A 12318-nucleotide genomic window follows, 5' to 3' on the forward strand; every position below is an offset into this window, starting at 1 on the left:
TATTTTTTTTTAAACTATATGGATTTGATTCATATGTTTTTATGTCAGTCAAGCTTGAACCCTCGTGCGCATGCGTGAGTTTTTCCACGCCTGTCGGTGACGTCATTCGCCTGTGAGCATGCCTTGTGGAAGGAGTGGTCCCGCCCCCTTGTTGGATTTTCATTGTCTGGAAATGGCGGAATGATTTGGACTTTTTTTCCATCAGAATTTTTTCAGAAGCTGTTAGAGACTGGCTTTCGGTGAAACTTTTACGGGCTTCAAAGAGAATGACTGTTACTACAGCTTTAAAGACGGCTTCAAGGACGCTTGGCGCACCGCGCTCCGAGCTGCGACGACGAGGCAGAAAACGCCAGATCATTTCTAAGCTGATGGCTCTGTGGATACGAGACCGTTGTGTGCACTTTCTCTGGTTATCACAAAAGCTGGACATCAGCCATTTTCCGCCAGATTTCACTTTTAACAAGAGATTTTGTCATGGAAAGCCGCGCGGAGGCTTCGTGCGTAACGACCGATTCGCTGTTTGAACGAGACAATGGAACACCTCCGTTTCGGCATGTCATGGGACAAGTCGGGACATGCTTATCTCGGCTTTCAGTGCCGTGCGCCATTGTGGACCGTCCTTAAAGCTGTAGTAACACTCCTTATTCTCTGTGAAGCCCGTAAAATTTTCACAGAAAGCCAGATAAATTCTTCGAATGGTTTCCAGCTGCCAGTCTCTAACAGTTTATGAAAAAATTCTGATAGAAAAAAAGCCCAAATCATTCCGCCATTTCCTCGCAATGAAACGACGAAGAGAGGGGTGGACCAGTGCTCACTCAGAGCCTGCCCACAGGCGAATGACGCAACTGACAGGGGTGGAAAAACTCACGCATGCTCATGAAGGCTCAAGCTTGGCTGACATAAAAATGTATGAATCAAATCCATATAGTTTTTGAAAAAAATAAAAAGGTATGATACTTTTCTAACAGACCTTGTATATGTATGTATGTGTGTGTATATAAAATGTGTTCCGAGCCATAAACAAGCCGCAACACGTCCACTTTCCACTGTATTGTCAGTTTTGCTTTGGGGACATACGAGGGCTGTCCACGGATGTAGCATTATTGCGTCATATGTCATATTTTAACTCTTTATCACATACCCTCAAACGAGACTGCGCTTCCCAGTTTACATTTCAACGATGGCAGCATTAATGCAGAAATGTACATTGAGATTTTTGAGCAACATATGCTTCCTTCAAGATAGCATCTTTTCCAGGGATGTTCATGTATTTTTCAACAAGACAAAAGCACATTGTCTATTACATTACAAAGTAGGAGTGGTAGGAAAACATTTGATTTGTAGATGCATTGTGACCTGGACTATTTTTAATCGATTCACAAATGTCAATTTATTTTATAAATGTTGGGGTCGGAACATGGCTGCTGGCCACTGTTAATTAGCCACTTTTCACTCCAACTAGACTATTTGTGTAGCATAATGGGTATCACCTAAAATCATCTCACCCAGTATTTTAATTTTGATATGCGTTGGGCAGCATATTATGGTGCAGCGTGTGCACATTCCTGTTTTAATTCTTCTGACACAAGTACAGAGTGCATTCTTGCAGTACAGCCAGTGTGCACGTGCATCGCAATGGAGTGCACATAAAGGCAGAAAGAAGCTGCAGATGTGAGTCTGACTTTTTTTCTTTTTTTGTTGGAGTGGAAATGGTCCAAACAAGAGTCTGTCTGAAGCAATACTTACACATGTTGTCTTAGCAGGTGTGATGGGGAGCAGTAGCCCCCGAATTTTAGAATTCAGAATCTGTGAATGAGAGCCACACATGTGCAAATATGGCTGAGCTGTTAAATAATGTATTGGAAATAAATTTATTATGGATCTTTACAAATACTTTGATTTGAAATATACCAAGTAGTTACACAGTGAGTGAAAAGAAATCTTGTAAAGAAAACAAATGCGAATCTGTGAATGAGAGCCACACATGTGCAAATATGGCTGAGCTGTTAAATAATGTACTGGAAATAAATTTATTATGGATCTTTACAAATACTTTGATTTGAAATATACCAAGTAGTTACACAGTGAGTGAAAATAAATCTTGTAAAGAAAAAAAATGCAACGATAATCGAATTACAGCCCTCCCAATCGTAATTTAATTGAATCGTGAGGGGCCTAAAGATTCCCACACCTAGACATGCTTGTAGGAAAAATTAGACTAAATAGCACCTGAAATGCTTCATTGCTTGGTATCCACAATGGGGAAAAAGTGTTTTATTTCAAATTATTTATATTTATATAGGTCTAACCTTACCAACCTGCCTGAGCAAAAAAACTCCCTCTGGCATTTTTGAGGAAGAAACCTGCTGTTAATTGCCCCCCCCCCCCCCCCCCCACACACACACACACACACACACACACACGAAAGTTATTAGAAATACTTTTGTTATTGACTATGGCCTGTGGTTCTTGGCATCACATTTGGAGTGAGTGATTTACGAGGTCTGTCCAAAAAGTAACGGACCTTTTTATTTTTTCAAAAACTATATGGATTTGAATCACGTGTGATTGCATCAGCCAAGCTTGAACCTTCGTGCGCATGCGTGAGTTTTTTCACGCCTGTCGGTTGCGTCATTCGCCTGTGGGCAGGCTTTGACTGAGCACTGGTCCACCCCCCTTGTCGGATTTTTATTGCGAGTAAAATGTCTGAACGATTTGGAGCTTTGCTGCATCAAATTTTTCCAGAAACTGTGAGAGACAGCCAGGTGGACACCATTTGCTAAATTCAGATGGCTTTCAGGGACAATTTTATGGGGATCACACAGATTAAGGAGTGTTACAGCTGGTTTAAAGACCGCCCACAGTGGCTGAGAGCGCGCCGCGTTCTGAGCGGCGATCGACAGGCTTAAAAGACCAGATCATTTCCAAACTGAACGCTGTGTTGATCCGGGACGTCGTCTGACTACCACAGAAATGGCAGAAGACGTGGACATCAAGACTTTTTCGGCACATTCCACTGTTACAGGAGTTTTTGTCATGGAAAGAGGAGCGGAGGAATGCGCCACCGTGCCGCGAATGGCGCGGGACAAAACCACAGGAATTCGCGTGTCGGGACGGAGCTGCATGGTGCAAAGCATCGCCGTGATGAAGCCTCACAGGACATGTTCTGGCATGTCCAGCTAATCCACAATTTCTCGGATAGTCACACGACTGAAAAGCCACCGAAAGCCGTCTGAAAGCCATTCTGTGAGACCAACATGGAGGTGGTTTTGTGCCGCGCCATTCGCGGCACGTTGACGCATTCTCTGCTCCTCTTTCTATGACAAAAACTCCTGTAACAGTGGAATGTGCCGAAAAAATCTTGATGTCCACGTCTTCTGCCATTTCTGTGGTAGTCAGACGACGTCCCGGATCAACACAGCGTTCAGTTTGGAAATGATCTGGTCGTTTAAGCCTGTCGATCGCCGCTCGGAACGCAACGCACTCTCAGCCGCTGTGGACGGTCTTTAAACCAGCTGTAACACTCCTTAATCTGTGTGAACCCCATAAAATCGTCCCTGAAAGCCATCTGAATTTAGCGAATGGTGTCCACCTGGCTGTCTCTCACAGTTTCTGGAAAAATTTGATGCAGCAAAGCTCCAAATCGTTCAGACATTTCCCTGACAATGAAAATCCGACGAGGGGGGTGGACCATTGCTCACTCAAAGCCTGCCCACAGGCGACTGATGCAACCGACAGGTGTGGAAAAAACTCACGCATGTGCATGAAGGTTCAAGCTTGGCTGATGCAATCACACGTGATTCAAATCCATATATTTTTTGAAAAAAATAAAAAGGTCCGTTACTTTTTGGACAGACTTCGTATTACACAGTGTCAGTTTAGTACTGTGTGTCTTATTCACACAATCAGAAAAGTTGTCATGTTAAATGTCAAAGATGTGCCAAGGGACTTTTTCCTCAATAGATACTGGTGCCTGACTGGGTGTATGTATAATCTCCTAAAATGTTTTGTTTTCCCTCCTACAGCAGAAAGGCCCAAATTACAGGTTCGCAGTTCCAGTGCCATTCGACGAACATCTTCTCTGGATGCCGTCACAGGACCATATCTCACCGGACAATGGCCTCGGGACTCACATGGATCCTATCCTTCCTGTATGAAAGACAAAGCCACACAGGTACTTGCCAAGTGTGGAATAGCATTTTTTGAATATGAGCCATGGTATCTGGTAATTTTTAGACTGACTTACTCTTGGCCAACTTCAGTTATTTAGACTGACTTACTCTTGGCCAACTTCAGTTATGTTTAGGACTGCCAAATATAATTTCTTTCAAGTCACATTTTCTATAGAATGAGAAATTTCACAAGATGTGGCTGATAGGTAATACATAAATAAATAATGTAGCAGTTGGGTGGTGTCTGTTGCCAATTGAGGTTGCAGGCCAAACATACTGAAAGGTAAAATAGTCTGATTACTTCACATAACACAGCACTTCACAAGGTATGGATTTGAGCCTGACCACAGTCCTCTTGCACACTCTTAATCACCAACACCCACTAATCTTGCCATGCGACTAATGGCTAAAGTCTTCTGAGATTAATTTTGTGTCTGTGTAAGGGTGTTATGAAAGAATGGTGAATATTTATGATCATGACAAACACATCGACCAGAGCTTAGCAAACAGAAGCCTTTCATATGTCTGAATGAAGACCGCCAAGCTTCATTTCCATGGGCTTGATCCATTTAACCCTTTATTCTCCAGTCTTTTTTCTGTGTGTGGGGACTGGGGAAGTAGAGACAACGCTCTGTAACATCTCTTGAAGTGGCTGTGTGCAGACTAAAACCCATGTAGTTACAGAGTGGTTCTCAAACAACTGGACAAATATGAAAAACAATTTTGATAATTGCCAGGTCTTGAAAGATTTTTATTGCACAAAAATGTATTGTGGCACATACAATAGTGATGTTGTGCACCTATATTTAGTGTTTTGACCAAGATTACATTGTCAAGAATACTCTGCTTTCACACAGGCAAAAACTGAGAAGGCAATTTCTGAAATTTTCAGTCACAGCTAAGGAAATGGTGAGAACAAAAACATTTGGCCTGGTCTCTTGGTATTGATGGGGAAGAGTGTCACACACTTGACAATCCTTGAATGAGTAAATGCACAGACTCTCTCAGGAATAGTCAGAGACTACTTCCTGTTAACAAGCTATGCTTGAGCCTAGCGCTTTATATGACACAACAGTAGAAAGCAGCAGACAAAAGGCCTCTGGCCCTTTTTGTTGTGCACTGCACAAGTTCAACATAGCTTTGAGTTGCAATGTAGCCCTTCATGGAAGTGAAGTTGTTTGCACCTGTCCTCCAGGCTATAGCTCAAGTGATGAGAAATCCCACAGTTTACCACCTGGCCCTCATGACTGCACAGCCTGCCTGTCTTTTGTGTGAGAGTTGAGGAGCAGAGGACCCATACATATGCTAATTACTGTTCCGGCATTTGGGTGTGTGTATGTGTGCTCTATGCTCTGTGGTTTACAGAACACAGAGAATATCTGTATGAAGATTAGGACCCTGACACACCATACCGACCTCAAAGAACTACCGCTGGCAGTCAGATGCTTTGCATCACCTTGTTCGTGTGTTTAATCCTGAGCTGTGAAGTCTATATTTGCCTGCTTGTAGTCTGTATTCAAAATCAAAGAAATGTAACTCAGCTCAGTCCAAACCGCAAGTCTTACTCCAGAGTGAATCTGAATACAAGTGGTTATTATAGACTTGGAAGATAAGAATTGGAATCCCGATTATTGTTTTCTTAAAAATATGAATCACCGTTGTAATTACTTTGAGAAACAATTTATGAAGTATTCCTTGAGAAATGGGACATTATCCATTATACATTTTAATGGTAGAAGTCTTTATATGAACTTTTCCAGAATTCAGGGCTGTCTAAAAATTGCTTACAAATATTTTTCAGTTATTGCAGTTACCGAGACGTGGTTAAAAGATGAGCACTTTGACACTTTCTGGTTTGACGGTTATGATTTGTTTGCTAGAAATATGATAAATAAACAGGGTAGTGGCGTGGCACATTACGTTCGATCTAGTCATCATAGTGAAATTGTTCAAAATGTCATTTTCTTTGGATAGTGTTATGGAATGAGTTACAGTGGAAATTAAATGTGAAAAATCAAAAAAACATGATTATAAGCTGTATTTACAGAGTTCCTGGATCAAATATAAGTAATTTTGTGGTGATGTGATGATCTAGTGGCTAAGCATTGGGCGTCAGACCAGAGGATCCTTGGTTCAAAACCCAGCCAGACCAGAAAATCATTAAGGGTCCTTGGACAAGGTCCTGAATCCCCTAGTTGCTCCCGGTGTGTAGTGAGTGCCTTGCATGGCAGCACCTTGACATTGGTGAATTGTGTGAATGTGAGGCATAATTGTAAAGTGCTTTGAGCATCTGATACAGATGGAAAACCGAGATATAAATGTAGTCCATTTACCGCTGATGAAAAAATTGACTGAAATGTACAACACAATTAAAAACAATAAGCTTTTATTTGTTTTGTGGAGATTTTAATATAGATTTTCTAAATCCCAATAGTCAAGTACAAATAGTGAAATTTTTAAATTCTGTGTTTTGTATGGAATTGTATCCAGTGATTACATATCCAGTTAGGATTAATACAAAGACATAAACACTCATTGACAATATATTAACAAATGTTATCGTTGGGAGTTGGCTACTTATTAGTGACGTCAGTGACCATTTACCAGGTTTCGCTGCTTACAATTCATTATTCATTAGTTGATAAAATTGATAATATTGAAATTACAAATTTCAAAATGAAAATAAGAGGCAACTATGGAAAATCTTATAATGGATTTAATGCACCAAAATTGGTGTGACACTTACATTGAGGATATAGACCAATCATATGAATGATCAGGCATGCTGGCTCTGTGGTTGGCATGCAGCTGGACTCTGGTGACGATAGCAGAGAAGAGAACACTGGTCAAAATGCTGGACATTATAGATGATGCCTGTCATCCTCTGCACACCGTCATCAGCAACCAGAGGAGCCTCTTCAGCCATAGACTGCTCCTTACCAAATGCAGGACCAGTGGTGGGCACAGTTCCGATAACCGATAATTATCGAAGATAAAGTTTTCATTATCGGATTATCTTTTCAGATACTTTGAAAACCATTATCGGACTAATTATCTTCCGATAAATTTTTGTCCAATAAAGGTGAACAGATGTGTAGTTCTACCCTCCGCAAACAGAGGAGAACTGCTTCTAGAAGAAACCGCTCTATCCTCTGCAGGCAAAGGAAAACTGGTCACAAAAAAAACCCCTCATTTATTTTAACCCCATACTGATACGCGGCCAATATCACCCAAGTCATCCAGAGGCATACATTTTTAACTTGTGGTTCACATTTTAACCAAACTTATTTCAGACAAGTTATTTAAATTAACTTCATGTCTGAAGTTTTATAAAGTGGAAATATGAGATATATGTTTGAGTTTTAAAATAATGTGCTAAATTTTAAGGTTTTATTGTGGACATGCTGTGTCCAGGTGCATTATGGGTGATAGGGTAATCTCATTACGTTCACGACAGGAGAAATGCACTTGAGACACTCTGATCAGGCTCCACGGACAACAGCATTAAACCCTATTGCCTAAAACTCTCGTGAATATATTCTCTGGGTTTATAGATGTTATTGTGTTTGTGTTTATTAAATTCCACGCATCTTAAACGTAGCAACACAGATTATCTGGAATTCTGTTTTGGCAAGTTTTCAAGGTCTGTACTGCCATCTACTGGCCAGTAGTGTTCATTGCAGTATTCATACTGAAGCTGGGCAGACACTGTATAATATTTTCAATCACTGTACTCGGTTCCAGCTCAAAATGTACCACAGAACCGCATGGTGTAAAAGTTAAGAGCACCTGATTTATGTTCTCTCACACATTGTACGTTCAAAAACCACACATCGGACTCGTGTTTCCAGAAGCAAAATGTAAACAGAAGCTTTTTTTTTTTTTTTTTCAAACTTAATTTACAAAAACTCTTGATGGGAGACATCAAAGTTTAAAAAAACAAACAAAAAAAAAACATTACAAGACAAGTCTGCGGTGTTTGCACAAGCACAGTGCATGTTGGACACTTGTAGCGCTTCAGCAGCGGGATACCCTCACGACGGCCGACCAGAATATCAAACAGGTTTGATTTTCATCTGACCATACGATCGCCAATCAGGAGGTGGTCATGAGATGTTAAACGCAGCTCATTACTCCATGTATACTAAACGATGCAGGACGCGCGATTAACCTGAAATTCTGTGCGATCCAAAAAATTCTTGCACAAATGAAAAATCAGCTGAAAAAGGGCCAAAACTCACACTGGCACCAATAGATTATGGTAGTGTTCTATTTATTTTGACACCAGTTATATCAGTCAGTTATCTAATTACAACTTGGCATTTTTTTGAAAATGCCTTCTTTTTTTTTCTTTCTTTTTTTTTTTTTACAAATAAAAAATGGCATATTTTACAAAAGCACATTTATCTGTAAACACCAACACATGACACACCTCACATTTACATGTTGGTTTACACAGAATGAATCAACCAATCAGTTAGCGGAGGCACATTTTACCCAGAATGCCATCTGTCTGTGTTTGTTACAAAACTTCAGAATTAGTGCATTATTCAACATTAAATGATATATGTTATATATTAACTTTGCACAACTGACAGAATTGACATTAATGGACTTATTCTATCAGTATTCATTTTATTTTTACACCAGACCATAAGTCAGCACTGTTTTATTTTCCAAGACCTCGGCCTGAAGGCAGCATTGTGATTGAGTAGAGAGTTGAGCTTTGTGGCTCCTCAGTTGCTTCTGTGCTGGAAGCCATGTAGTAAACTGGAGCTTCCAGCAGGGGGAAGGACGCTCAAAGACAGAAGTGCTGACTCATCGTTTGGATCTGTTGTCGCTTTTGATGCTTCCAAAAGCGATCGTGGTGTTAAAACTCGAAATCAGCTTGTTAGTAGTTGCAAGTGTACTGGAGACAATACTGGAATTTATCAGTTATCTGTAACTTCCGATACATTTTTGGGTGGTTTATTGTTTTAGCTTTATCGAAGATACCTTTTCAGTTATCAGATTAGATGTTATCGAAGTGAATTTTTGGTTATCTGTGCCCACCACTGTGCAGGACCAACAGACTGAAAAACTCCTTTGCCTCTCAGTCCATCAGACTGTATAACTCCTCACTTGGGGGGAGGAGGAGTTACAGGAAGACAGAGGACGGGAAGGATGGAATGACACTAGCCAATAAACCAGTGTTGATCAGTATGTCTGGTAATCATATTTGTGTATTTATACTTGCAAACTGTTTTGTTTTGTTTTTTTGTTTTTTTTGCTTTCACCCTGTGTGCTGCTATACAGTGCTGCTGGAACCTCAATTTCCCTGAGGCAATCTTCCCAAGGGATCAATAAAGTTCTATCTAATCTAATCAAAAACAAAAATAACTCTTCTTCTTTCGAGTTTATTGGTGGTTTGCAAAGAAACACGGTGCATTATTGCCACCTACTGTTTGGGTGTGGAGCATTAATGGATTCCGATGTATGCTGTCAAAAATTACCTGGAAACATTCACCATTTAAGTAAAAACCCAGATTTCTGAGAATTTCTGAAATCTTTCATCAATGGAGGACATCCATGCATGATCCTCTTATATAAATACAATGATTTATATCTAAATCATTGTTAAACACAATGTACAAACACAAGACCATTTTCCACTCCCATCTTTAGACATGAATGTATGTACACAAATAAATCTCTAAAATAATTGTTTGCATACAAGTATGAACACACTACAGGTTATTAGAAATGGCAATGGGGGGGGGGTAGTATAGAAAAAGCACAGCTACTAATGGTAAACTACATAAAGTAAAGTACATTTGTTGGTCCACCTTAAAAAAATTTATTTAATTTCAGTTTATTTCATTTACACTCAACAAAAATATAAACGCAACACTTTTGGTTTTGCTACCATTTTGTATGAGATGAACTCAAAGATCTAAAACTTTTCCACATACACAATATCACCATTTCCCTCAAATATTGTTCACAAACCAGTCTAAATCTGTGATAGTGAGCACTTCTCCTTTGCTGAGAAAATCCATCCCACCTCACAGGTGTGCCATATCAAGATGCTGATTAGATACCATGATTAGTGCGCAGGTGTGCCTTAGACTGTCCACAATAAAAGGCCACTCTGAAAGGTGCAGTTTTGTCACACAGCACAATGCCACAGATGTCGCAAGATTTGAGGGAGCGTGCAATTGGCATGCTGACAGCAGGAATGTCAACCAGAGCTGTTGCTCGTGTGTTGAATGTTCATTTCTCTACCATAAGCTGTCTCCAAAGGCGTTTCAGAGAATTTGGCAGTACATCCAACCAGCCTCACAACCGCAGACCACGTGTAACCACACCAGCCCAGGACCTCCACATCCAGCATGTTCACCTCCAAGATCGTCTGAGACCAGCCACTCTGACAGCTACTGAAACAATCGGTTTGCATAACCAAAGAATTTCTGCACAAACTGTCAGAAACCGTCTCAGGGAAGCTCATCTGCATGCTCGTCATCCTCATCGGGGTCTCGACCTGACTCCAGTTCGTCGTCGTAACCGACTTGAGTGGGCAAATGCTCACATTCGCTGGCGTTTGGCACATTGGAGACGTGTTCTCTTCACGGATGAATCCCGGTTCACACTGTCCAGGGCAGATGGCAGACAGTGTGTGTGGCGTCGTGTGGGTGAGCGGTTTTCTGATGTCAGTGTTGTGGATCGAGTGGCCCATGGTGGCGGTGGGGTTATGGTATGGGCAGGCGTCTGTTATGGACGAAGAACACAGGTGCATTTTATTGATGGCATTTTGAATGCACAGAGATACCGTGATGAGATCCTGAGGCCCATTAATGTGCCATACATCCAAGAACATCACCTCATGTTGCAGCAGGGTAATGCATGGCCCCATGTTGCAAGGATCTGTACACAATTCTTGGAAGCTGAAAATGTCCCAGTTCTTGCATGGCCGGCATACTCACCGGACATGTCACCCATTGAGCATGTTTGGGATGCTCTGGACCAGCGTATACGCCAGTGTGTACCAGTTCCTGCCAATATCCAGCAACTTCGCACAGTCATTGAAGAGGAGTGGACCAACATTCCACAGGCCACAATTGACAACCTGATCAACTCTATGCGAAGGAGATGTGTTGCACTGCATGAGGCAAATGGTGGTCACACAAGATACTGACTGGTATCCCCCCCAATAAAACAAAACTGCACCTTTCAGAGTGGCCTTTTATTGTGGACAGTCTAAGGCACACCTGTGCACTAATCATGGTGTCTAATCAGCATCTTGGTATGGCACACCTGTGAGGTGGGATGGATTATCTCAGCAAAGGAGAAGTGCTCACTATCACAGATTTAGACTGGTTTGTGAACAATATTTGAGGGAAATGGTGATAGTGTGTATGTGGAAAAAGTTTTAGATCTTTGAGTTCATCTCATACAAAATGGGAGCAAAACCAAAAGTGTTGCGTTTATATTTTTGTTGAGTATATATAGCGCCAGATCACAGCAAAGCTGTGTCAAGGCACTTCACACAACTAAGGTCTAACCTTACCAACCCCTAGAGCAAGCACACAGACGACAGTAGTAAGGAAAACACTTTATTGTATTTGGCTAAAGATGCCAACAAAGCAGCATTTCACGCAATATCTGACCACTGAATGAAACTTCCATAGTACATTTAAGACATTTAAGTTTTAAAATGCTACAAGCTATCCGGCTTTACAAACTCCTCACACAAACAAATGTTTTGACCTTCAAGAACGCTTTTATTTACCTCAGAGGGCCTTTTACCATTTTTACCCTTAACTTCAGGCCTTGGTTGTGTGCTTTGTCAAACTGTGTGTCAGGTATTGTGCCTCATAATACTCTGCTAAAATAAAACTGCCATAGCCTACAGGTACATTATGATTCCCACCCAAAGGGGTTACATGCAGGCAGCATCCTGAAGAATCCAGCTCAGTTCCAAAGCAGGAAGTAATGACTGGCCTTCATACAAACCAGTGGAATTTTTTACTAGTTTGTTTAGGTTGCATGTCAAGACATGAACAGTGTGCCACTGCTTCAGTTGGCAGTGTGTAAAGATAAACAGAACAAGTATTCATTGTTCATGAACTGACTTTAAATAACCTATCTCTTGAGGAGGCCTGAAGCT

General features: G+C 41.0%; 1 protein-coding gene across 3 annotated transcripts in view; it reads left to right on the plus strand.

Moving 5' to 3' along the window:
• Window positions 1–12318, plus strand: part of LOC117514026 (glucocorticoid-induced transcript 1 protein) — a 114636-nt gene that overhangs the window by 41939 nt on the left and 60379 nt on the right. For 2 of the 3 annotated variants that reach the window (XM_034174307.1, XM_034174306.1), the window contains exon 2: window positions 4026–4174. In XM_034174307.1, the coding sequence (XP_034030198.1) occupies window positions 4026–4174 (149 nt within the window). The remainder of the gene's footprint in view (window positions 1–4025; window positions 4175–12318) is intronic. The other variant, XM_034174308.1, reaches the window with a different exon arrangement.

This window comes from Thalassophryne amazonica, chromosome 7 (assembly GCF_902500255.1).
Source record: "Thalassophryne amazonica chromosome 7, fThaAma1.1, whole genome shotgun sequence".
Lineage (NCBI taxonomy): Eukaryota > Metazoa > Chordata > Actinopteri > Batrachoidiformes > Batrachoididae > Thalassophryne > Thalassophryne amazonica.